Source organism: Kazachstania africana, chromosome 2 (genome assembly GCF_000304475.1).
Source record: "Kazachstania africana CBS 2517 chromosome 2, complete genome".
NCBI lineage: Eukaryota > Fungi > Ascomycota > Saccharomycetes > Saccharomycetales > Saccharomycetaceae > Kazachstania > Kazachstania africana.
This window is the reverse complement of record NC_018941.1, coordinates 725,485-752,049: the sequence shown is the minus strand read 5'-3', so window position 1 is coordinate 752,049 and position 26,565 is coordinate 725,485. Positions and strand designations below refer to the sequence as shown.

The following is a 26,565-nucleotide window of genomic DNA, read 5'->3' as shown; positions in this document are numbered from 1 at the left end:
CTCCTATTATATAAGATCGATGAGTAACAAATATTCACGATCACATCTCATCTATATAGTACCTTTTTCGATTAGTTTATTGATATATAGGGAAACTAATCAAATTATACATCAAAATGAGACTCATATCGAGAAGAAGGTTGAGATTTTTCCTTTATGTGTTAATAGGTTTCATAATGGTCACAATTATTACTCGTGGTATTGTTCAGTTCCAATTAAACAAAGAGATTAAGTACTATAAACGTTTTTTTAAAGAAAACAAAGACTCATTAGAACAGATGTTTAATCCTCTGGAAATTAAACAGATTCCAGAAGAAGTGATTGATAGCCTATACAGTGAAACTTTAAGTCGGGCATCCAAGACCAACAAAGGCATCAACTGGGATAAATTTGCATATGTGAACTATGTTACAGATGCCAGTTACCTATGTAACACATTAATCATGTTTAACAAGCTGAAAACAGAATTTCAAACCAAGGCCAAACTGGTGCTTTTGGTTACAAAAGACTTAATCGAGGACAATGCAACTAACAAGGAAAAAAACATATTAATGTTAGCATCCATAAAGAATGTTGATAGCGAACAAGTGCGTATCAAGTATGTGGACAACATCGTCAAACCTAAGGATTATACTCCTTGGAATGAAAGTCTGACAAAACTGCGTGTGTTTAATGAAACCGACTTTGATAGAATAATATATATGGATAACGATGCTGCTTTAACTGCTAATCTTGATGAGTTATTCTTCTTACCACAGTATATCAAATTTGCTGCTCCAATGACGTATTGGTTTATATCGCAAAATGATCTAAAAGAGGCATATCATGAGTTGCAGCATGATGATCGTATTACCTTGAATTTGAACAATTATAACAAACAGACTATATCTAGAATCAAGAAAGGTAAGATGATCTATAATCATCTACCAAGTCTGCCCTCATCGCTCTATTTGAATTCTAAAAACGTTGCTCAAGAAATAATAAGCTCAACGTCATCTGCATCTCCTTTGTTTGATTTCCATACAAGCAAAAAGGCTAGCAAAATAAAGTTTGCCTCTAATATTATGGTCATCAAGCCTTCCAAAGAAACATTTGATAAAATTCTGTATGAACTATTGCCCAGGGCTTTGACCAAGAAAGAAATGTACGATATGGATTTAATCAATGAAGAATTATACAACTTGAAAAAAATTGTTTACTATCAGTTCAGTCTTTTTAGAAAGTTGAAAAGTGAGTTTATCCCAGAAGTCATGGTTTTACCATTCGGCAGATATGGTTTATTAACGGGATCATTAAGAAATAAAAATCATTACTCGATGATCTCGAATGACATTTTAGGTTATAAAAGAATGGATAATGACGGGAATGAACTGCTGGGTTTGGATAAATCAGTAGCAGATGCAAAGTACATCCATTTTTCGGACTATCCAATTGGCAAACCTTGGCATTACGTTTCAATCAAAGAATTTGAGTGTGTGCCGGATGCAGAGACCGCGGAGGATCTTGACCAAGAGACAAAAGCTTGCAATATCTGGAACTCATTTTATGATACTTTTATCCAGGCCAGAAGTATATGCAACTAGGAAGAGCCATATAATTGGAATATTTCCCTTATTCCTTTTTTCTTAATGGACCCTTCTAGCATCAAGCAGCATTTAGATTATATTTATAGATTACGGATCTCGTTACAATTATACATTTCTATCCAATTATTAAGTGTTACGACAACATTTGAACCATCGAATTCCATAGTAACTGCTTGCAATAACTGTGGCCCTATAAGATAATTTGAACCAATATATTTGTTACCCGGTTTTTAAATTAATCGAAAATTTTTCAGTATAAAAAAGTGCGATGGAAATATAATTGTACACTCCCAAACTACTTCTTACTAGAAAAGATAATCATTGATGGAATGTCATACCTATTTCGCACCAATAATTGGCAAGACTTGCATGTTTTTGTGCGAGTGTCTTTGAAGATTCGGGGGTTTTTCAAGACTTCTGTCATTCTAGCAACTTTCGAGGTTGTAGATTGATTTCGTACCGATGAGATTATTTGAAGATGATCAATTAATATTATTACTTTTAAGCCTGAGGTACAGGTATTTTTGCAGGTAGATTGGATGAAGTGATACTTTGAGTTTGTCATTCTATTAATTCCGATGTGTATTCCGCTGCTATGTCGTTAATATGAGTTTTTCATATTTTTTTGACTTGTAGTTCATAGAAATCTGTGATCTTAAAAATTAGTTTTAAAGCTTTCATTTCCATAACTTTGCTACTTTTTATATCAAATTTAAGGAGCTCTATAGGAATTTACATTGTTAGTGATAGAATTGATTGAGTTTGACGAATGACTTGGTTTAATTTTGCTTGTAGAATGCTTCTTAGGTTGTCTTAGGTAGTAATTGAAACTATGAAGTCCTCAGATGTTTTACTTTTCATTGGTTTGGAATTTATTTTGTAACTTGAAAAGTTACATTGGATGATATGAATATGATAAATCTTGTATAAAGGAATCATCGAAGTGAAAAAGTTGAATTACTGGAGTTATGTTGAATTATTTATGGTTAATTGAAATCATAGAGTCAAATATCCCGTTTAATCGCTCATCTATTGATTTAATAATAGAATGTAGTTTCATACCCGGGAGAAATCTATTTGTAAAAGAAACAAATTTATGTATTTATATTTGCTTGACTCTTCAACTTGCCTTAATGGAAAACGTAATTCAATATTATTGAACTTTGACGCAATATATGAACGTGATGATTATTATATATCTTTTTAAAAATGCTTGGGGTTTTTATTTCATTTGTGAAATTATTTTCATAGAATAAATGAGATTATTAATTAAATTAAATGTACATGAAGCAATATGTTTTGTGGTTATTGAAGTTCCTTCTTACCTGACATGCGCATAGACAGAATTTACTTGCTCTTTAACCTCTGAAAAGATATCATTTCTTTTCAATTTTTGTGCAGAGGTGACGTAACCGTTTTCTGGAGTCCACTCGCCATCAAATAGAACTATACCAGCCAATAGTTCGATACCAGCTAACTTTAATGACTTACCTGTCTTTAACATGTCATTATGTACTGCTTGAACTAATTTTGGATTTTGTAAATGATTTTCAGCAGAATCATCCTTGGCTTTTAAGATGCCTAATGATTTGGCTAATTTAGTAACTTCGGGTATGGATGGTACAACAATACCAACTGGTTTAACTTGACTAACATCAGCATAAACACAAATATTTTGCACGTATTGATTTGATCTGTAGATGGATTCTAGTTTTTCTAATGCAATATATTCACCATTCAATGTTTTGACTAGATTCTTCTTTCTGTCAATGATCTTGATTTGACCCGATGGAGTCCATTCAGCAATATCACCTGTCTTAAACCAGCCATCTTCAGTTAATGCAGCACGCGTTTCTTCTGGATTCTTATAGTATTCTGGAAGGACAGGATCACCTTTGATCCATAATTCACCTTGATTATTTTTTGCGAAGTAGTTTAATTCCTCAACATCGACCAATTTAGCTGTGATGGCACCAGTTAAGTCACCAGTGATACCAATTTCAAAATGATCCGGCTCTAAGACAGCAGCACAAGCGACTGTTTCGGTCAGACCATAACCAATTAACATTGGACACAATAAATTTGATAAAAACTCTTGGGCGCTTCTACTAATTGGAGATCCACCATTTAAAATATATCTTAATTGGCCACCTGTTACCTCTCTGACTTTTTTGAAGATCAAGTTACCTATAGCGTTACCACCAGGTAACCCGTATTTGTCTAATTTTAATTTGGTATTATATGCAGACCAAAAAACCTTTTGAGTAATTGCTGGTTGTAATTTCAATTGGCCTAGAATACCTTTTCTGACGGTTTCCCAAACGGCAGCAACACCAACCATGAGGGTAGGTTTAAATTCTGCCAAATCACCTTGACAATTTCTTACGGATGCTTTTGTTAGAGTCTTGACAGTGGCATAACCAAGGATACCACCCCAAAAGAAGGCTTCCATTTCAAATACCAATTCGAAGATATGTGCCAACGGTAAAAATGCAACAATCCTGTCATTTTCACCAATTTGAGGATAAACGTTATGACCAACACCAGCAATACCGGCAACAATGTTTGAATGTTTCAAGACGACACCTTTTGGATCACCGGTCGAACCTGAAGTGTACATAATACATGAAAGATCTTCTGATTGTGGTGGATGTGGTACAATTTCATTTTTGGCAGATTTACCTAATTCAATCAATTCAATGAAACTAAATATTTCAATATCTGGTCTAACTTCTCTAATTTTATCAATGGCATCTTTTGCATTTTGATAAATTTTACCATTTTGTCTCTTATCTTCTGGATCAATGGCATCAGAATGAATAATATATTTCAAATCAGTAGCTTTCTGGATTGGACCAATTAAGTTCGCTAGTAGAGCATTATCTGTAAAGATTGCCTTGGAACATGTTTGAACCATAGAATGAGTTAAACCACTTTCACCAAGAGTATCATAAGCTGTAACGATTGGAATAGCCTGAGATTGTGCACCTAAAAACATTTTCATCCATTTAGGTCCTGTAGAGGCAAAGATATGTAATTTATCATCACTTGCCGGAGTTAAACCAATTTTTACTAAACCTCTACCTAAATTATGCATAATTTTGATTAATTCACGGTAAGTATTATATCTGTAAGGAGATAATTCATAGTACAACCATGTCTTTTCAATTGGAGTGTCTTTACCATCAATTACTTTATTCACTATTTTTTGCTCTTCATGAATATCAATAACATCTCTCCAACCCATGGCCTTTTTACGACCACCTCTTTCGAAACATTCTAAAGCAAATTCATATACTGTTGAACATTTCATATTAATGGGTCTCTTTAAAGGTTCTTTTGCCACTCTAATATTTCTTCTTGGGGCTGTTTCATGTTCATTAGCTGCAGGACCAACTTCTACGGAGTATTGTGCTACCATTGATTTGATAAATGATATGATATTATAATATTGGAAAAAAACAATTTAAAGTAAAATATTGTTTTTCTAAATCTATAAAATGGGCTTGGAAACTTCTAGAAAAAAAATGAAAGCTTTCTTTTTCTATTCTTATACTAAAGGCAAATAATGAAAGGATGAAAAAATCTATAGTTGGGATATGTTGAAACGCAGGGGTTGAACAATAGTATTTACTGATCTGATCTGTTTGATATCCTATTTCTGTAAAAGTTTGTTTCGATGACTCTTTGTATTGAAGATCGAAAGAATAAAAAAAAAGGTATTATTAAAGTTTGTTAACTTTTAGGGCGTTATTATTGATAGGGAAACAGTAGATATAGATATTTCTTTCTTTATCATTGATTGGAACTCTTATTTTTTTATATAATAATAATGATGGTTTTGTTGTACCCAACAAAAAAAATAATTGGATTTACCGCCAACGACAGGTTATCATCATGTCCGATGAGATTAAAAAAAGGGTATCAGAATTTTGATTAGAAAAAAAAAAAATGGTGGGGCCCTCCAATCGAAATTTTGTTGAGTTTTTCCTGGTTTTTCCCGGCTTTTGCTGGAGATAAAGATGAAATAAAAGCCACTCGTTTTTGGAATGGAGATAGTAATATTGATGTCCGAGGAATCGTTAATAGACAATGTTAAGTGGAAGAAATGCCAGAATCGTCAGAATCGTCAGAAACACAGTGGATGGGCGGCTACAGACACACATATATATATATATCACTGCTGTACTATTCGTTATAATCGACAGCTGGATTACTAGTCTCTAAAGTATATACCATATTGAACACGTTGCATGGATGCACTTCTTCCATCTAATTTGAAGTACTTAGCCAAATATTGATCTAATGTATATATACTATCGTCAACGCTTTTAAGTATAAATGCCTTGATAGTTCAACTTCATCAGTTTCGCATTTATTTCTCTTAACTCCATGCGATTTTATTCAAAATCAACTGTTTGAAACCCAATCAGTTTTTTTGTTGGATGAATAAATTCAACAACACAACAATTTTTTTTTGTGTCTCATGGCGTGCCGCTCAGCGGTTGCTTGAATGATCTTTGTTGACGAAAACCAGCCCAGTGTAAATGTGACTACGTGTGCTGTTCTTCCCTGTCAAGTGTCGATGGGTATCCACAACTGATGTCGTTATCATCGTCATCATCAGTTGCCATTGACCAGATGGCTAGTGGCTAATTATTCTTGTTTCCGGTCATTCATTTATCAGTCACGTGTATTCGTATACAGTGATTCAGCGGATAATTGAAAAAATCAATTATTTTGTTTTCGTCTCATTTGATATTCTCTGGGGAAATTTTAAGGGAGATAATACTTGTGATGGGATAACTAATTACTGAAAGAAAAAAAATGATGGATAGTTAGTGAGTGCATAGTACTTTTATTATATTACAATTTGATCTAAATAACTAGTAGTAATTATACTGTAATTTGTGAGTAGTTCCGCTTCAAGCATGGTTTGGATACCATTTTTTTCAAATAGTTCAGACAGTAATAAAGATTTTGAAAATAATAGGAAACAAAGAGAATTATGTTGGGAATCAAGAGATGACTTTTTTAATTGTCTGGATAAGATTAATGTGATTAATTCATTAGATCCAAAAAATGAAAAATTAATTAATCAAAATTGTAAAGATGAGAGTAAAAAATTCAATAAAAATTGTGCTACAAGTTGGATAAATTATTTCAAACAAAAGAGACTTATCGATTTTAGAAATAGTCAGATTGATAGAGAACTAGAATTGAAAAGACAACAAGAACAAATACAGGATTAGACATTTTCATAATCTTTTTATATACCTACAATAATAATAATCATCATCATATATTCCTTCTAATGATATATCTGTGTTAGATTAATATTTTACGATAGTAACCTTTAAACCTCTACAATAGTGCATACACGAAAAAAGCATGCAATGCCCAGGCCTAACTAACTAATGCTTTTCTGTTCTGCTGTACAAAATACCCTGCCATCAGAAGATTGGATTATATGAACAAATTGAAAAGGACTAATGGACTCATTATTGTTTTTCCGCCGTACTCGGATGGGAAGAGCTTAAATTCGTACCCTGATTGGTTTAGCTCCCAATTCGCTGCAGGGGGGCCTGCTCATCTCATTCCTTGCTTCCATCGGATTCTATATACCCACGCCTCTCTGTTTTTTGCCGCGGATCAATTTCCTCGTTTCCTCTCATTCGCTTATGTTCTTTCCTGATCTTCGAGGAACAATTATGCAGGTCCTCCCACCCCTGTGAATCTCGTAAGCACGACACATTGGACTCCGAACAGACTTGCGGCGTTTTTGTGCCATCCTCGGAATTACTAGGAGTTGCAGGCATCTCGTAATCATGATAGGTTAATTAATGGTCCGTCCCCCATTGTAAACTCATCGAGGAGTATAAATGAAATCTTTTAACTTGTAACTCCCCAAATAGTATCATCATCCCTTCATTCTGTGCCATGAATTATCTTTTATGTTCTAGATACCTTTTCTTTCTTGTTCCTTAGATATACAACTGCACATTCTATAGAGAGATCTTGTAACATTGCCAATTGGTCGAAGAAGAAAATCATAGAACTTATAAATCCTTTCAGGACTCCTTATTTATGCGTTCTTACTAAGTCACACTTGCTATCCTAGTTTTTAATAACCCTTTTCCTTTAAACCTCTCAAATTAATTATATATAAACCTGTTCAATATCATGCTTTATCTACTTTAGATATTAGTTTCAATTTATTTTTTAATACTCGAATCAATATTATAAGAATTATTTACTATATTATTTAGTTATACTTCAGGAAACAATAATTAGAAAAATGACTTCTACAGTACCAAATTTCTTCCAACGTGCAGGTAATCATGCATTGAACGCTAATCCTCCAACTGGTTTAGATATGCATCTAACTAAGAGAGGTTCAGATTGGTTATGGGCTGTATTCTCTGTGTTCGGTGTTTTACTAGTAATTTATACAATTTTATTCTTTGTCGCCGAGTTAAAGAACGCCAAGAGAATGACAAGATACGCCTTAGCTGCGCCATTTATTATTACTTTATTCGAATTTTTCGGTTATTTCATTTACGCTTCAAATTTAGGTTGGACTGGTATTCAAGCTGAATTTAATAATGTTAAGGTTGACCCATCGATCACTGGTGAACATCCAGGTGTCAGACAAATTTTTTACGCCAAGTATATCGCTTGGTTCCTATCATGGCCCTCTTTATTATATTTGATCGAATTGGTTGGTATTTCTACCACTAGTGAATCAAATGATATCTCAGCAATGGACTTAATTCATTCTCTATTGGTTCAAATTATTGGTACTGAATTTTGGATTGTCTCGTTATTAATCGGTGCCTTGATGCATTCTTCATACAAGTGGGGTCCATTTGTCTTTGGTGTCGTCACCATGTTAATCATGCAATTTTTATTTATCAAACGTCAAATCTTTGACTTGAAAGTTAGAGGTTTCACCGCTTGCATGTACATCACCGCCAACATTGTCGTATGGTTATATTTCATTTGTTGGGGTTTGGCTGATGCTGGTAACAAGATCCAAAATGATGGTGAAGCTGTCTTCTACGGTGTTCTAGATATATGCTTATTTGTTGTCTTACCAGCTTACTTACTCTTTATTGAAATGCGTTATGGTAAGGTTCCATTTTTTTCATTAAAGAAGGATTCATTCAACCGTGATGAAGAAAATGAGGAAAATGAGGATGACTTTGTCAAAGAATCTGCACCAAACTCAATTAGAGCTTCTGGTGAAACTGCTGTTCCCGATATTGCTGCTCGAGCCGCTCAAGAAACTGAACAAGTTGAAGCTCAATCCTAATGGATTTGCTTATTCAGATTTTATGAGAGACGTAAAAAAAGACTTAGAAATGGCTTTATTTACTCAAGTTACAATGCCTTTTATTCAAAATTAATATCTAATTTTTAATTATATCAAGTACATAATGTTACGTATATCGATTTAATGAATACTAATTTCAAGAAGATCAGTATTAGTATTTATCTTTCTATTGTAGTCGCCTCGGACGCAATATTCTTGGCAGACGGAATAATTTTACTCTTCCCAATGAAAAAGAACCGTTCAAGCTTCAAAATTCGAGACCTCCATTCCTGAAGAGGAAATCACAACAATAAATGGAATAAGCATAACAGGCGCATGTAGGCTACTTTTATATTTTTATCTGATATGAAAAAAAATAGCATATTTTGGGTTAAGTTATTTGCGCCATTATGGCTTGTGCCAGTAACTCTTATACACCGGGAATCCCATATTACAAAGTTTCCCAAATAATCGCCCTCTTAACATTCCGTATTTGCAAAATCTACTTTTAAAAATCTGGCAAGCGGAGAAAATTGAAGATATTCCAATCCAACCTGCTATTCTTGGGCCTGTATCTATCCGTAATGTCTGTAAAATTCTTCAGTTTTCAAGATTTTAAGTTATCTTACTGATCCAAGTCGAAAAACTGCATTTACCTTCTTTCCATGTATCGGAACTATATAAATGAGTCTAACACCCTATATTCATCTCAAAGGGATGGTAGGCACGTTGCGTAAGTATAGTTTGGGGGTCGGTCATAAAGAGTATCTGTTTTCGTAGTTCATGAACGATCTCATTTTCTACTGCTCGCCCAAAGTAAGCTAATTGCACTCTTTCTCGAGGGAATTAAGGAAATGCCGCATAAAGAATCTAAAGAATATCTATAACAGGGCTCTTCATCTTCTCTTCTTGCTGAAAAACCGGTGGATATGTTGATTCAACTTTCTGTAAACCGATAACTTATTTACGTTGAAGCTGTTATTACATGTGCAACTGACAAATGGCGTTGCAATAAAATATCTTCAGTTTGCACCTGCATTATAAAATGGAAATTTTTCTCTCCGAAAGATAAATGAGGGAGGACTGACCTTTTGACAAGATATACGAAAATGGCACAGCTTAAGTGATGGCTCGATGGTATAAAGGAATTTTTAAGCGTGTAATTTAGTAAAGCCAGAATCTCTTATATACTGACACAATTGACTTGGATTTGACATAATAGAATATTGAAACCTAAGTCAAGAGAAGATAGATACTCAATAAAAAGTCAAGATGAATAAGGGGAAAGAGCTGAGGATAATATCGTTGCTTTGTTTAGATAGTGCATTTTTCCTTATAGAATTGAGTATTGGTTATATGTCACATTCTTTGGCATTAATAGCCGACTCTTTTCATATGTTAAATGATATTTTATCTCTAGTTGTCGCATTGTGGGCAGTTAACGTGGCAAAGGAGCGTACAGCGGATGCTAAATACACCTATGGGTGGAAAAGGGCAGAAATTCTAGGTGCATTGATCAATGCTGTTTTTTTATTGGCTTTATGCTTCTCGATCATAATTCAGGCAATACAAAGGTTGGTTGAGCCTGAAATTATACAAAATCCAAAGTTAGTAATGTACGTTGGTTTTGCGGGGCTACTTTCAAATGTTATCGGGATATTTCTATTCAATGACCATGGTCCAGAATTAGAAAACAACCAAGATCATGCCAGAAATGCAGATTTGGAGGATTCGCCCATTGAAGATGGTGAATCTGCGATCGAAGATGGTACGACGGTAGCGTCAGCCATTGATAATCAACAGGAGGTGGCTGCTCTTACAGATACTACAATTAACATGTTATCCGAAGAAGAAACAAGTTTGCTGTCACAGCTCCATAAGACACCTCAGAAACCAAAAAGACAAAAGTCTTTGAATATGCATGGCGTTTTCTTACATGTTATGGGAGATGCTTTAGGCAATATAGGTGTTATAGTGGCCGCATTAATCATGTGGAAAACAGAACTATCCTGGAAATACTATACAGATCCTCTAATTTCACTTTTCATTACTGTTATTATTTTTTCTTCAGCTTTGCCTTTATCTCGTAAGGCCTCAAAAATTCTACTACAGGCAACTCCTTCTGATATATCGGCTGAAAAGATCAGGAAACAGATTTTACAGGTTCCAGGCGTTATTACAGTTCATGAATTTCACATTTGGAATCTAACAGAAACTATCAATATCGCCTCCATTCACGTGAACATTGATGCGACGTCAGAAGACTATCTCGAATCAGCAAAATTAATACGAGACATTTTCCACAAAAACGGTATACATTCAGCTACAGTGCAGCCTGAGTTTGTTGGAAATGGGGCAAATGCTTACACAAGAAGAAGGTTTTCAGAAATTGCAGGAGGGCCCGTCACGACAGGCACTCTACAAACCTCATATGGATCCACAACTTCCGAAACAGGATGCCTAATTGATGATGCTGTAAACTGCTGTTCTGATAAATGCTTACCAAAATAGGTTATTGGCATGTCTTTTTATTTTTTCTCAAAAAATACATATTTTTCTACATATAGATTATTTTTTATGGCTGATGTTCAATTTCTGCGATGGCATGACATTTGTTTTCGTTCAGATCAGTTCGCGATTTGCCATTGTTTACATGTTCGGAGATGTCGCGTCGCGTCAGATGACCTTATAGGAAAAGAATGCATCGATCTTCTTGACAAACCGCAGTCACAAAATATTGTTTTGAAATATTCTCTATCAACTATGACCTCCTAATGAACTAATATATGTTGCAATAGATATACTTCCTACTACTTTCAATGCAGGGGGACGAGCAGCTAGCTAATAAAAATATAGCAGATGTCTCAGGAATGGCTACTTGTATTTATTGCGTCGATTTGAAACCTCTGCCTCAATATGTGGCTCGAACAAAAACCACTACCATTATTATATCTGTGCATCCCCAACCCTTTACAAGAAAGGCCGCTACTTCAGATAATAAGACTGAGGGAGTGAGAAGGCATTTCCACAAAAGTTTTAAGGAATTATTTGAATATTCCATAGCATTGGAAGTAATCGAATTGGTCCGAACTACCAAGTTCACATCACTGGCACTTTTTTCTTCAAAAGCAAGACTACTTCTACCATCTCAACCACCATTGCAAAATATCATATATCCACTCATTGATAGGCTTGACGATCTCCTCTCGATTATCATTAGGATACCCTCTAAGTTAAGCCCCGCAACAAAATTGGTTACTCTCGATGATCTCAAGCCACATGCTATCCAAAAAATGAATGATGTCCTACTGAAGGTTTTATTCTCGTTTTTGGTACCTCTGGACCTTTTATTCTTCAAAATTTCAACTATTTTTGGAGTCGTCATACAAGCCTCACTATCGAATTATTCAATCGATCTTTGCAAGTCTGGAGGAGTTTTCCACATTTTTAAATACCTTCTTAGTGCTGCTATAATCCCAACAAATATTCTGCTTTCTAATTTAATATTATTCTTTTTTCACCGCAATTTAACAGAATATGTTCCCTCTGATCAATGTGAGCTAAAAAAGTGTGTTTTGTTATGTTCGATCCTTTTCTCTAGCCTTATTAATTTATGTTATGATGGTTTTAAAAGGGCTTTAGCGCATACGTCTTTCAGAGAAACCAGTCAAGGAGCCTTCAAAATACATCACAAATCAGAGTTTTATCTGGTCGCATTGATATACGTATTGTTGTGTCAAAACTATGCACTTTTAAACGAAACATTAGCAATCTTTCAAGATGAAGCTTATTTATCGAAGTTATTTCTTTACTCTAAGTTATCCAGGGTGCAAGCTAAAGCGTTCATTCCTGTTTAAGAGATGATCGCGGCTGAATAGTGACTATATACTTCATAATTTTTAGTGCTTTGAAACTTCAAAGTTTTACATTATAATATAGTAGCCCACCCACATAATAAAAGGTACTACTGAATCTTGAACTAGGTTGACTCAGCTAAAAGGAGAATTGTATCAATAAGTGTGTCCATTTTGATCGGATCAATATCAAAAAAAAACAGTTTGACTGCTTCACCCATACATACACAAATGCTTCTTTCAACTTTTATCTTCATTTCGCTTTTTTCATTTTTTTAGCTAAAATATTGAGTCCCCCTGAGTAGAGCGCGAAGTCGCCTAAACTTTTCTCATAGCCAAAGGGAGCTGGAAACAAAGCCCCCATCCAGCACGAACAACTTCCCCTCCATACGAAAATATCCAGAGGGAGTCTCCTTGTGCTGTTCCGGCTAATAGCCTTCTCGCCCAGGCTTCGGAACGCATTGGAGACACGGCCAGGTAACCGGCAACCGGGGTTTGAGATTGCTTCCACAGAGTAGGAGAGTGTTGCGAAGTTACACTGCGGAATAGTAGCTGTCGAGATTTTGAAAAATTGCAAGCAAGAGGTGTATATAGTGTATAGACTATTTTTGTTTAAAGAAAAGTTGAAATTCGTAAGGAAATACGGCATAGAAAGAGTATGTACATCATCATAGCAAGAAATTATGAGTGAAAAATATGGGATATACGAAGATATCATCGTTAGAGTTATTTTATGTGAAAGTTGATACATCTAAAAAATTTTGAATAGACTCACCGGCATAATGGACAATTGGACAAGCCCTAGATGAAGAGTAAAACGTACCAAGGTCAGATATAAAAATAGGAATAGTTTTTGGAGATAAGAGCCTATAAACTTCAAAAAATGGCTAGTTTGACTGAACTATAAGATAGATTATCTAGTAAAACCCATCTTACACTAACCAAATGAAATCACGATTTCATATACTAACATAGGATTTTCTTCTATTTTTTTCTATAGTGGCTTTAAAGGAATATCAAGTTATTGGTCGTCGTTTACCAACTGAATCTGTTCCAGAACCAAAGTTGTTCAGAATGAGAATCTTCGCTTCTAACGAAGTCGTTGCTAAGTCTCGTTACTGGTACTTCTTACAAAAATTACACAAGGTCAAGAAGGCTTCTGGTGAAGTTGTTTCTGTCAACCAAATTCACGAAGCTCATCCAACCAAGGTTAAGAACTTCGGTATCTGGGTTAGATACGATTCCAGATCTGGTACTCACAACATGTACAAGGAAGTCAGAGATGTTACCAGAGTTGCTGCTGTCGGTACTTTATATCAAGACATGGCCGCTAGACACAGAGCTAGATTTAGATCTATTCACATCTTAAAGGTTGCTGAAATAGAAAAGACCGCTGATGTCAAGAGACAATACGTTAAGCAATTCTTAACCAAGGACTTAAAATTCCCATTACCACACAGAGTCCAAAAGTCTACCAAGACTTTCTCTTACAAGAAGCCAACTACCTTCTACTAAGCAGATCGGTTGTGAATACGGTTTCACTTTACTACTAAGCTTTTTTTATAATCAGTTTTGTAAATTTTAATATATATTAATAACAAAATATCAAATAGTTTTAAAGCAAGTTTAGTTTTTTACCTGGAAAGGTCCAAAATAAAGAACTGCAGATTGATGAGGACCTGTACAATTGGTCTAATTTTTAGTCATCGACTTTCTGAGTTCTAAATAACCCCGTGTCATCGGAACGAGTGCTTACAAGGTGCCCAATTAGCTAATTATTCTATGCTTATGCTGAAGTCATCACTTGGCAGAAGCTCTCTCTTGTCAAGACACCGTAGTTTGCTTTTAGGCAAAAAAAGAAAAAGTCACGTGCGGGAAATAATGAAAATTTCAAGCTCATCAAAAATTTTCTGCAATAGAAAAAAATCGCATCAATTTTTATTATAATGATTGTCAATTTTGAAGACTTTGTAAAACTGATATTTGACCACTAGGCACCTGCAAAATGTCATATATTCTAACAGAAACATCTGCTGGTTATGCTCTTTTGAAGGCATCCGACAAAAAGATCTACAAATCTTCGACTTTGCTCCAAGATTTAGACAGTTCTGAAAAAGTCTTAAGGCAGTTTAAAATTGCTGCATTCTCCAAGTTCAGTTCAGCTGCTAACGCATTAGAAGAAGCAAACTCTATTGTCGAAGGTAAAGTCTCCACCCAATTGGAAAAGTTATTAGATGAAATCAAAAAAGACAAGAAATCTACGTTGGTTGTCAGTGAAACCAAATTAGCAAATGCTATCAACAAACTTGGCTTAAATTTGAGTGTCGTCTCTGATGCTGTCACTTTAGACATTTATAGAGCTGTCAAGGAATATTTGCCAGAATTATTGCCAGGTTTAGATGACTCTGATTTAAGTAAGATGTCCTTAGGTTTAGCCCATTCCATCGGTCGTCATAAATTAAAGTTTTCCGCAGACAAGGTCGATGTTATGATTATCCAAGCCATTGCCTTATTGGATGACTTAGACAAAGAGTTAAACACATACGCTATGAGATGTAAGGAATGGTATGGCTGGCACTTCCCAGAACTAGCCAAGATAGTGACCGATTCTGTTGCTTACGCTAGAATTATTTTAACAATGGGTATTAGATCCAAGGCTGCTGAAACTGATATGAGCGAAATCTTACCAGAAGAAGTTGAAGAGCGTGTCAAGACTGCCGCTGAAGTTTCCATGGGTACTGAAATTACTCAAAGCGATTTGGATAACATTAAAAGTTTAGCTGAACAAATTGTAGAATTTGCTGCCTACAGAGAACAATTATCCAATTATTTATCTAACAGAATGAAGGCCATTGCTCCAAATTTAACTCAATTAGTTGGCGAATTAGTGGGTGCCAGATTAATCGCTCATTCCGGTTCTTTAGTTTCTTTAGCAAAGTCTCCTGCTTCCACCATTCAAATCTTAGGTGCCGAAAAGGCTTTATTCAGAGCTTTAAAGACTAAGCATGACACTCCAAAGTACGGTTTACTATATCATGCTTCATTAGTTGGCCAAGCTACTGGTAAGAACAAGGGTAAGATTGCGAGAGTTTTAGCCGCTAAAGCTGCTGTTTCTCTTCGTTACGATGCCTTAGCAGAAGATAGAGACGACTCTGGTGATATTGGTCTAGAATGTAGAGCTAAGGTCGAAAACAGACTATCACAATTAGAAGGCAGAGATCTAAGAACCACTCCAAAGGTTGTTCGTGATGAAAAGAAGGTCGAAATAACTGAAACCAAGAGTTACAATGCTGATGCCGATGCTGTCAGCGCTGTTGCTGAGGAAGAATCTGATTCTGATGACGAAGAAAAGGAAGAGAAGAAGGAAAAGAAGAGAAAGAGAGATGATGGTGATGATGCTGAAAAGAAGGAAAAGAAATCTAAGAAGGAAAAGAAGGACAAGAAGGCAAAGAAAGAAAAGAAGGACAAGAAGGAAAAGAAGTCTAAAAAAGAAAAAAAAGATTAATGTATCTTGATTTTCCAGCATTTTCTACATATTGAACAAGAATTCATTTGTAAACTATAGTGTAAATTTTGTAAAATAGAAGTAATTTAAGTCAAAGTTCAAATTAATTATAATATGATTCGTTTTACATTTTGGTTTTCTGTTACGGGCAAAAGAAAAAAAAATACTTTTAAAGGAATCTCAATGCCCTTTGAGCTAAACAATAAAATTTCGAAAATAAAATGAGAAAATGATCCTATAAAGTTTACAACGATGCTATTTACATAAATATTTAAATAAATTAACTGAACTTAATCAATGTTTCACTACAGGAACATCACCAGTTAGTTTTGCCACGAATTCCTTCGCCATATCACCGAATCCCACCATGCAAATGGTTTGCCAGACACCCAACCCAACTCTGGGGGTAATTCCACGATATAGACCTTTGTAACCGTTTGTTTTGACGATATATCTGAAAGTTTTCCAGACAGTTAAATTTTGTGGTCTATTTGGATCTACCTTCTTAGACTGCATTTCAACTCTAATAACCTCAATGGGTTGGTTCCATGCACTTAAACCACCACCTAAGGCTGAAGCGGCGATCTTTTCTATCGAATTTAATCTATCATTTGATCCCGTCTTGCCCCTAACTTTTCTTATTCCGTCCTCAACTAATCTTGATAAACCAAAACGAGAACCCCAATTGGTCATTTGCCTTATAGCAACAGCATTTACACCCTTGTAGATACCTTTTAAACCTTCTTTAGAGTAAATGTTTCTGAAAACAGACCATGATGATTCTGGAATACCTCCCGCTTGGACAGATTTCAGTCTAGTAATTTCCACAGTCTTCATACAGGTGCAGAACCCCATGGTCAGATATGATTGAACAACACCACCACTAATACCACCAAGTATACCTGCTGAAAAATTGCCAAGGCCTGCTGTCTTGAACCTATATTCCGCTTCAGTAGAAACAAACAGCAAAACAGCACCTTTTGTAGATGCTTCAATCCATGCCCATGGAATTAGTCCCTGATAAAAACCAAAGATACCACCTCTTGACCATACATGCTTTACCGCAGTTATGAAACCAAGTTCCCTGTTAGCAGCCATTGTGGTCTTAACGACTTCCAATGGTTGGCCAAGCGATGTGACCTCCGCCATGTTAAGACTGGCACCTAACAGGATATTCGAAAATGATATTGGTCTCTTCTTGACTTGTGGATTGGACATACTGATACTATTATTATGAGTTAGTTCCCCTATCTTATTACATCAACTTAGTTAAAAATATAGTGTTGTTATATATTATTGACAAAGCTTTATTCGATTATTGGAATTAAGTTCTTCGCAGCAAGTTACCCGTAGTTTTTCAATAAGGTTTTCGATAAGAAGTTCTTGAGTCATGTAATCCAGAGTTTACTACGATCCGTCTTTTCCCAGCTGGCCCTGTTTGGTTCGCATCGCCTGCGTGATATTGGAAATTGTGGAAAAAGCCACAGGCACAGTTTAACGATACTTCGGCGATGCCACAAGGGCAAAAAAAGGCATCGCAGAATCCCAAAAAGAATTCCACAACGGAAACTACATCCATAAATTGAAATCTACCATTTATCGTAAGGACCAGTTCTTGCGTCTGATAAAGTTTGTTAATTCAAATGTTATTCAACTTGAAGAAGTGATGTATATATACCCCCAGTAACAAAAACTGTAGAAAAGTCAGGCTCTTTTTGCAATTTATTATGTTTCTTGCTCCAATTACTGATGGTGATGACCTGTCGACTTGCAGAGAATAATGGGCAGCCCCTGACCGCAATCCTCAAGCCATCATCTTCGTATGGATAAATCCAAAAAATTGGGTACAGAAAATATACTTAAAGACTTCTAAATATAACTGACATTAATTACATAAGCTTACTAAACAGATTAGCCGGCATTATTGTGGAAACCCATTGCCACATTCTGGAAAATTTACGGATTTTGAACTCTGCAAACTAAACTTGCCCATGCCACACAAACTGTGTCGTGGTTTTATTTGATGATCTTTCTTGATAACGAATCGATCAATTTTCATGACCCAAACAATGGTTTACTTGCATGGGAATTTTTTTACGCGGTAGGAAAGACAATTTTTAGGGTTTTGTTTGCCGAACTTCGGTCTATCTTTATTTTCACTGTCTAAAGTGAATTCAACCCTACTTTGTATGAGGGTTTTAAAAACTAGTGCCCGGAAAGTAAGAATGCTCACTCAGGGCTAAAATCTTGAAAGTTGCCCATTTTTTCTCTGCAAAATATAACCATAGTAAGAGATGAGTTAAAGACAATACAGTATAGTGTACGCTTTCAAAGTATTTGTAGGGAATGACAATCAGATAAGAAATAACGTTAGTTTTATATTAATATTAAGCCAGCACAGGAACTATGGCAAGAAAATCAAGAAGGAGCACGAAGCAAGAGGCGAAGGCCGCACCTCTCGATAACAAGTCACATTTGGGTGATTTAATCGAACAGAGAAGGAAGAAAGCTCTGGAGGCAGGTAATAAGGAATCACTATCGACAACTATAGGGGAAAATGATAAACTAAGGCGACAATTTACGCCTCTTTTGGATAGATTTGCTATTAAACAAACAAGGAAAATGGAGATGCCCCATTCCGTAAACTCAGTAGTAGCACATTCGGCGTTAGAAAAGGATATACAGCATACCATAGCTAGTGAGGATACTGTTGAGTCTGAGGAGAGACCAATTTCAAAGAGGAAGCTCCGAAAAATATCTAAGCCATCATTGGCAAAATTGAGAAGCTCTGTATCCCATCCCGAAGTTATTGAATGGTACGATTGTGACGCAGTGTATCCATTCTTACTTGCGTCTATTAAATCCTCCAAGAACGTTGTTCAAGTTCCGTCGCACTGGCAACTGAAAAGGGAGTACCTATCGGGTCGTTCTTTACTTGGGAAACAACCATTCCAGCTGCCGGACATAATTAGACAGACAGATATTGAACAAATGAGAAACACGCTTCCTGGTGAGGGAGAGAATACTGAAACTGAAAAATCACTGAAGGAAATGTCTAGGGCTCAGGTTCAGCCGAAACTAAAGACCCTAGATCTCGACTACCAGAAATTACATGACGTATTTTTCAAATTGGGTAGGAGTTGGAGACCAGACATTTTGCTTCCCTTAGGTGATCTGTATTATGAAAACAGACACTTACACGATGAGTCTAATTGGAGAAAGATGGTACGAGCCAAAAAACCTGGTAAACTAAGTGCACACTTGAGAACAACCATCGGACTACAAGGGGGACAGTTGCCGCCTTGGTGTTTAAGGATGAAAAAAATTGGCATGCCACCAGACTATCCAGATATGAAAGTCGCAGGATTGAACTGGGGAATTGAAAACTTGAGAGGTGATGTATATGGTAAAGTGTATGCTCAACATAAGAAAACTAAAAGAACCAAAAATTTATTTGGGACAGTATTAACATTAGGAGAAGATGAATACTCTGCTGAAAGTAGTGACGAAGAAGTGGAAGAAAAGAAGGAACCTGAATTTTCAGCAATGCCAGCAAACAACGAATTCAATCCCGTTGATGGAGATATTAAACTAACAGAAATCGAAATAAGTAGTAAACCACAGCAGTTTGAAAAGATTGAAAAACCATTATACACTATTCTTGAACAAAAATCTACAGACGATGTCTCAGCTCATACGGGTTCTAAAATAAAATATATTCTGAATGAACCAGAAAGCCGGTCAGGCTCTGAGGAAACGAACGAGAAGTTAGAAGACAAAGAGACGATAAGGCCAAATGAAAATGATGAGGAAGATCTAAAGAAGTTCAAATTTTAGCGGTATTTACTTATGCATATATATAATTTTCTATACATCTATTATTTTGCATATTGCGAAACCCAGCGGGTCAAGCCAAAAGATCTTTTTCGCAATATAAAAAAAAAGTCGAATTGTTATATAGCTCATCGCAGATTTTGCATACAGTACCAAATTAAAGAAAATATAGACAGATTGAGCTGCAGGTATCCACGCTTTTGTAAATAACCATGGATAACAAAGGTACAGTGACTAAGAGGAAAATTGATAAAGTTGAAGAGGAAGAAGTTTTTGATATTTCAGTGAAAGGCAAAAGGGAAAAGAAATCGAAGAAGGACAAGAAGGATAAGAAGAGTAAGAAGGATAAGAAAGTCAAAAAACCTGCTAAAGATAGGAAGCTAAAGTTGGAGCGGAAGTTAAAAAAGCATAAAAAACAAACAAAGGGTTATACTGAGGATGTCAAGCATGGAGAAGGAGATGATCCAGTAGAGGTATTTTCAAAATCAAAAAAAAGCCAAAGCCTTTCAAAACCTAATCCTGCCTCTGACGAACCTAGTGAAATACAAGAAGGGTCAGACCGTTCTGGAGCCATAGGGGCTGACGACACTTTTTTGACGCCGTACACTTATTCGGAAGCCATCCAGTTGGAGTATGCAGTTACCAAATTCATAGATTCGTATAAGCGTATTATCGAGTTATCCCCGAATTTTGCTGCTTATGCAGACACTGTAAACAACCAGGAGAAGATTGACATTGAGCTCCTCCCGATTCTATCAAGATACAAACTAAAATTGGCTGCAGAACTCAAATCTTTGCATATGGAGAACGGATCACCAGCCTTCACAGAATTATTGAACTATGAAAAAAAGTTTGCAAGGCCTGATAATAGACCATTAATTGGTGAACTTCAACAAGAACATCTAGCATCAGGTATCGAGTATGACGCTAGTAAAACTAAAAAGTTGGAAGTATTAACTAATGACGACAGGCATGATGAAAATAACATCAATAATGCGCAGTCGTCCGCAGAAAATACCTCTTTATTGCATAGTACTGAGTCAGTTTCCACTGATAAATCAGTCTGGCCACCTCAAATACCTGAAATAAAAAACCCCGCCCTCAAAGCTCGCGTTTTTATTCATAAGTCTACTATTAATGATAAATTATTTCTAACCGAAGAGGAAATGCTACATGCCCATAATGAGAGGTTAGAATTCATGGGGGACTCCGTCTTGAATGCCCTTGTTACAAATATCATTTACAATCAATTTCCGCAATACGGCGATGGTCAGCTCTCTAAGTTGAGAATAGAACTTGTCAATAATGAGAGATTGAAAGAATGGGCCTCAATGTATGGTTTAGATAAGAAGCTGAGATTTAAGGAGCTGTCTGAACGAGCTCGAAGCAAGTTTTTGAATGGTAAACAAAAACTACACGCAGACGTTTTTGAAGCATACATAGGTGCATTGATGGAAGAAGATCCAAAAGGTAACTTATTGAATATTAGAGAATGGTTAAGGAAGCTGGTTCAACCAACAATAAACGATGTCACTAAAAAAGAAGTTAGTCTCGAAGAAACAAATGAGCTTGATATCAATGCCAAAAGACGTTTGTATTCATTAATTGGTTATGCTGCTCTGAAGTTACAGTATGTCACTGTTCAAAAACCCACTAAAAATGATCCTAACTGTATTGTGGAGTGTAGAATTGGGGATGGAACGATACTCGGGAAAGGTATTGCTAGAAACATGAAACTTGCCGGAATTAAAGCTGCTGAAGATGTTTTAAGCAAGAAGGATATAGTCGAAAAATATGCCAATATTCGTGCATCAATTCCTAGGTCGGAATCAGTAGTCAGTAACAACTCCTTTCCTAATAAAAGGCGCAAGGTAAGTGCGTCTGCTTCTAATGACAGCGAGCAGAATGAGAGAGATACCCAAAGAGTATTTTTCCAAAAGGAGTCGGACTTTCCGAGCACTCCAACAACAAACCCGGATAGTCTACAAGCACCTGATATTTGTTCCGAAGAAATATCGCTGCTACAGGTTGTCAAGAAGGGTAAAATCACATTGGGACCTGACGGAGATTTCAACTTGAGCTAGATTCATAGAGCACTAGACCGGTCCTTTCCTTTACTAAAATGCATTTCATATGTTACATTTGTGAATATTATATATCATAAGTTTATAAAGTGAATAATTAATGACTTATAAGATGAATCTTATAGTAGATTAGATAAATTGGTGTTATTGCTTTTATGCTTACTAGGAAATTTGCCTTTTAATTTTCTCCTTGGCTTTCGCTCAGCAGTTTTATCTACCATCTCAGGCATATTAGAGGAACTAGAATAAACGAGCTGCATTTCATCTTTTGCGTTTCCCCTCTTCTTCTTCAGTTTTTTTTGTACCTTGGCACTCTCTTGAGCAAACCATTTCTCAAATTCTTGAGCGGCTAACCGTTCTTCTAAAGTACTGACGGCTGATGGATTTGAATTTCCAAATACATTTGCAATTTCATTTTCCTCGCCTTTACTTGCGGTAATATAAGGTCTTATGCCACCAGGATTACCAGTACTCACAAATTCTGTATAATTAACCGTTGCGGCAGCACTTGTGCCCTTCTTTTTGTTTTTTTTTGTCTGTTTTTTGAGTGAATTGAAGTCCGTATCCAATAAAGACGGTAAACTCGTTTGTTTTCTAGAAGCTCTGGTAGCCTCTCCTTTCCTAGACGATTTGTTAGAATCATTTGCATGATTCCAAATATGTTTGTTATCTCCTTTTTCAGGATCTTCTTTGAGCTGGTCCCTGAATAACTTTCTTCTTTGTTTCTGAGAATCTTTCTTAAACTGTGTGAGCTTTGTAGATTCCTCGGTTTTGTTTTCAATTCGATTGAAATCCAGATCCATACTAGACATTAAAGAAGGCAATTTTGAAGATGAAGCACCCGATGGCATATGGAAAACCACTTCTGAAGGTAGGCTTTGTTTGTTTAATATTATCGGCACCACTTCGTTTCCACTAGATTTACGTCTAGTCCTGCTTGTTACTTTTGTAAAATGTTCTGCATCATTTGAGGGTAGCAAATTGTTGTTTTCTTTTTCACTGTATGACCAGAAACTTTCAACAGATCCTTCTGTTTCGGTGGAAGAAGCTATTTGAGCCAAGGGTATAGTGTGTGGCTCATATTTTTTGCCAAATAAATCCCTCCTAGCCTTTTCTGTGGTAGATGATCTACGTCTTTCAGGTTCTTTTGTAGAGCCACTTTGCTTTTTTAGATCAAACAATGGCTTGAAATTGTTTGTAGCACCAACAAATTCCTCATTAAATAACTTGATGTCTTTTTCAAAAAGTTTAATCCAATTCTTGGAGGAGTCTTCATACCAAGAACGGTTTACTGGTACTCTAGACTGGGTGTCATCAAAATTGATACATGAAGATTCTAATAAATTCCAAATTTCTTCAGTGAAATAACTTTTAATCAGTGGTATAATATCTTTTGTAAAAAGTATACTAATGTTGCAAACTAAAAACCAGCAACATGCATTTAACAGCAGCGTTGCATTACAGTATGACGCGTTCATCAAAATAGCGATTAGTGTTTCCGAATTAATAAAATTAATGATTTTACTTTCTAAATAGGTCTTGAAGTTGAGTAAAAGGAGTTCGTCACTAGCTAAAAGTAGATCCAAAAGGAGTTGCAGACATTCTACTGAGGACACGTTATAAGTAAAATCTTCGAAGATATTATCATTTGAGACACCATACAGGCCTTTCAAAATGTACGTAAATGTTCCCCTGTCATAGTGGTCCATATTAATACATTTGTATCCTTTATTCGCGGTTTTGTACCAGCGTGAACCAAAGAAAGAGAGAAAATATGCACTTTGGGCAGCTAAAATAGGGGAATGGGCGTACAAATTACCATCTTTAAGGTTGATTATTGTATCTGGTTCTTCGAATCTGCTGGATTTTATAGTGGCGCTGCCAAACTCAAAACAATATTTTAGCAAATCATTTAGGTGATGCGTTAGGTTTATACCATGTAACGAGCTCTCAGTGATACCCAGCAAGCTTATTGTAATCTGTTGCTTGGAAGGTTTTTGGTCAGTGTATAAAAAGTGCACTATCTCCCTCATGGTTTGAGGAACTTCAGGATCGGTATCACTTGATACACTGATTTTGAGAACAGTACGGTCGGAGGAAGAAGGTACCTTAAACAATAGATTACCATCGTTAGTAATAAATGTACCGTAATTTTCTAGTGAGTTCATTAACTTAGTACAACAGCTTTTTAACAAGAATTTATGGCAGTAGCATATATGACTTTCAGATGTGCTCGTGACAAACTCCACATCAAAAAGATATTTGTTGTTTCCTAGGCCCTGGTAAATGTCTTGGATACCATCGTTTATATTCCCAGATAACGGAGAGTATATATTGAATCCATTAACAGAGTCGTCTTGGGAGAGTGATACTGGAATGCCATTAACTTCATTTTTAATGATTGAAAAAGAGCCAAAAGAAGAATCACATGATACTGAGAGAGCTCTTCCTGATACTAATTTTTCACTGAAAACCTTGTCGAAGGAGCCAGATTTGGAAGAAATTAGAACATCGCCTTCAAATGTACACAAAATAATGCTACCTTTCGAACCAACGTCAAAGTCTAAACAGTTATTGAACTGGAAATTTGGGACCCAGGCTATTGTGATTGGCAAAGTATTGTTTAGTTTTGTCCACATATCTGGCGATGCAGCTTTTGAGCTAATAATGCCAATTCTCCCACATTCATACCTGAAACTTAAATTGTTTCCATAAGAGTTAGAACATTTCATATCCATAACTTTGCTAGAAATCTCCCTAGGTGTGAAATGATTGAACACATCGACATCTCTGAAAGTACGAGCCTTTGGCATTGTTATCCTAAAGACTCTTGTAGAATGGTTTGACAATACCTGGAGAACATTGCCCTCTGATCGTATAAATGTTGCAAATTCTGTACATATAATTTGTTCAATCTTTAAATGTGATAGATTCAAAAGATGTGGATTGGAGACGATATGGCCCGTATGCCCCATATATTCAGCGTCAGGCGATAAATGTGACGATTTGGAGCGACCCATTTGTCCTAGATCCAACCCCCAAATATACAGCATATTATTTGTAGTGAGTGCACAGGAGTGGACGTTAGAGCAAGCAACCATTTTGATGTCCTTGTCATCGAAAAAATGAACTCTCTTAGGCGCTGAGCCAAAGGAGCCTTCAGAACTCTTTTCCTCAGAAAACTTTCCACCACTTTGGTAACCTAATTGTCTGTAGGAGTTCCAGCCCCATGTTAGTATTTTACCTTGATCTACGAGGAGTATTGAATGACTATCACTCGTTGCCAACATTCTTATGGTTGTAGTTTCTGGAAGTGGTATTTCTGTATAAGTCAGTAACGGTTTGTCAGTGGCGCCGTGGCCTAATCTTCCTCTAGCACTATTTCCACAGACGTAAAGGCGGCCATCTGAGGTTGTCAGTAGAGAATGATACCTAGTCATGACGGACGTTTTTATTCTGTTAGTGAAAGATAATTCTGTATTATTAGTAAGTTGATTTATATTTAACTGGAATAGATTTTTACGATCATCTTTGGCACCAGTTCCCAATTGATAGTGGACATTTGAACCAAAGTTTAAGAGATGAGATCCACCATTTTCTCGTAGTATCTTCGTTTCTTCGCCATTTTTAGGTAACACTTTGAATGCAGATTTGATGTTAAAAGATGCAGTATCCTTGGTTTCGTTCCATTCAACAGTTAAATCTTGGCTATTAGATGTTTTATAACTTAAACCTTTCGGTAGTCGCCGAAGGCGCACTTGAAGTACAGCATTATACAGCTCTATGGGCGTTAAACCCTCTCTGTCTTTCTGATTGAGGACATTACCTCCATATTTGTGTGATAGAAACTCTTCCTCATCTTTCCACATCGTATATAGCTTAAACGCTTTCCTAAGATGGCCATTTTTCAATGAAACGTGCAATGGAGTATAACCATTTTCAGCATCACTAGAATATAAATCGATCTGTTTAACTTTTTCCAACGTTGGGAGGCAACTCAGTAGATATGATATATCTCTGCCAAATATGTCTCTCTTAGTGGATATTGCATCATTACGTTTGTTTGGCGGCATATATTGAACAGTGATTGAGACTCAAAGCAAATAACTACGAAATTTACTAGCAAATTGTTGAAATATATTGGATATAGATGGGAGAATGGCCAATATGGTACCTCTTATTGAGTCCTTTTGTATATTTTGCCGAATTTTAAGAAGCTGTTTGATTCATAGTAAGCTTCGCATAAGTTCGTTTTTCTTGAATTGGTATAAATCAATTCCTGGATTTTAAGATCAAATAGTAGAATATTGAAATAGTGACAAGATATTTTATTAAGACCACATAGTCAAACAATAAGCAGATTTGTAGCCGTTATCTACATTTATGA

The 26,565-nt window shown here is 35.9% G+C and overlaps 12 protein-coding genes across 12 annotated transcripts; 9 read left to right on the top strand and 3 right to left on the bottom strand.

Annotated features, from left to right (window-relative positions):
* Nucleotides 1-116: 116 nt before the first annotated feature.
* GNT1 (glucose N-acetyltransferase) lies at nt 117-1,583 on the top strand (the record flags this gene model as incomplete). The annotated part of the gene is made up of 1 exon (XM_003955744.1): nt 117-1,583. One exon carries the CDS (start codon nt 117-119, stop codon nt 1,581-1,583), a length of 1,467 nt encoding a protein of 488 aa, XP_003955793.1.
* Nucleotides 1,584-2,907: 1,324 nt separating this feature from the next.
* Nucleotides 2,908-5,007, bottom strand: FAA4 (long-chain fatty acid-CoA ligase FAA4; the record flags this gene model as incomplete). Its single annotated transcript, XM_003955743.1, has 1 exon — nt 2,908-5,007. The coding sequence occupies one exon, from the start codon at nt 5,005-5,007 to the stop codon at nt 2,908-2,910; it is 2,100 nt and encodes a 699-aa protein (XP_003955792.1).
* A 1,510-nt stretch (nt 5,008-6,517) lies between these two features.
* On the top strand, nt 6,518-6,838 carry COA6 (Coa6p; the record flags this gene model as incomplete). The annotated part of the gene is made up of 1 exon (XM_003955742.1): nt 6,518-6,838. One exon carries the CDS (start codon nt 6,518-6,520, stop codon nt 6,836-6,838), a length of 321 nt encoding a protein of 106 aa, XP_003955791.1.
* Nucleotides 6,839-7,884: 1,046 nt separating this feature from the next.
* KAFR0B03580 (opsin family protein) lies at nt 7,885-8,901 on the top strand (the record flags this gene model as incomplete). Its single annotated transcript, XM_003955741.1, has 1 exon — nt 7,885-8,901. One exon carries the CDS (start codon nt 7,885-7,887, stop codon nt 8,899-8,901), a length of 1,017 nt encoding a protein of 338 aa, XP_003955790.1.
* A 1,272-nt stretch (nt 8,902-10,173) lies between these two features.
* On the top strand, nt 10,174-11,412 carry ZRC1 (Zn(2+) transporter ZRC1; the record flags this gene model as incomplete). The annotated part of the gene is made up of 1 exon (XM_003955740.1): nt 10,174-11,412. One exon carries the CDS (start codon nt 10,174-10,176, stop codon nt 11,410-11,412), a length of 1,239 nt encoding a protein of 412 aa, XP_003955789.1.
* Nucleotides 11,413-11,720: 308 nt separating this feature from the next.
* KAFR0B03560 (uncharacterized protein) lies at nt 11,721-12,758 on the top strand (the record flags this gene model as incomplete). Its single annotated transcript, XM_003955739.1, has 1 exon — nt 11,721-12,758. One exon carries the CDS (start codon nt 11,721-11,723, stop codon nt 12,756-12,758), a length of 1,038 nt encoding a protein of 345 aa, XP_003955788.1.
* A 652-nt stretch (nt 12,759-13,410) lies between these two features.
* Nucleotides 13,411-14,270, top strand: KAFR0B03550 (60S ribosomal protein eL20; the record flags this gene model as incomplete). The annotated part of the gene is made up of 2 exons (XM_003955738.1): nt 13,411; nt 13,756-14,270. Coding segments are annotated over 2 exons (516 nt in total).
* Nucleotides 14,271-14,760: 490 nt separating this feature from the next.
* Nucleotides 14,761-16,260, top strand: KAFR0B03540 (NOP5/NOP56 family protein; the record flags this gene model as incomplete). Its single annotated transcript, XM_003955737.1, has 1 exon — nt 14,761-16,260. One exon carries the CDS (start codon nt 14,761-14,763, stop codon nt 16,258-16,260), a length of 1,500 nt encoding a protein of 499 aa, XP_003955786.1.
* A 294-nt stretch (nt 16,261-16,554) lies between these two features.
* On the bottom strand, nt 16,555-17,478 carry YHM2 (Yhm2p; the record flags this gene model as incomplete). Its single annotated transcript, XM_003955736.1, has 1 exon — nt 16,555-17,478. The coding sequence occupies one exon, from the start codon at nt 17,476-17,478 to the stop codon at nt 16,555-16,557; it is 924 nt and encodes a 307-aa protein (XP_003955785.1).
* Nucleotides 17,479-18,666: 1,188 nt separating this feature from the next.
* On the top strand, nt 18,667-20,097 carry CUS1 (U2 snRNP complex subunit CUS1; the record flags this gene model as incomplete). Its single annotated transcript, XM_003955735.1, has 1 exon — nt 18,667-20,097. The coding sequence occupies one exon, from the start codon at nt 18,667-18,669 to the stop codon at nt 20,095-20,097; it is 1,431 nt and encodes a 476-aa protein (XP_003955784.1).
* Nucleotides 20,098-20,306: 209 nt separating this feature from the next.
* Nucleotides 20,307-22,178, top strand: RNT1 (ribonuclease III; the record flags this gene model as incomplete). The annotated part of the gene is made up of 1 exon (XM_003955734.1): nt 20,307-22,178. The coding sequence occupies one exon, from the start codon at nt 20,307-20,309 to the stop codon at nt 22,176-22,178; it is 1,872 nt and encodes a 623-aa protein (XP_003955783.1).
* Nucleotides 22,179-22,297: 119 nt separating this feature from the next.
* KAFR0B03500 (uncharacterized protein) lies at nt 22,298-26,251 on the bottom strand (the record flags this gene model as incomplete). Its single annotated transcript, XM_003955733.1, has 1 exon — nt 22,298-26,251. The coding sequence occupies one exon, from the start codon at nt 26,249-26,251 to the stop codon at nt 22,298-22,300; it is 3,954 nt and encodes a 1,317-aa protein (XP_003955782.1).
* Nucleotides 26,252-26,565: the final 314 nt, after the last annotated feature.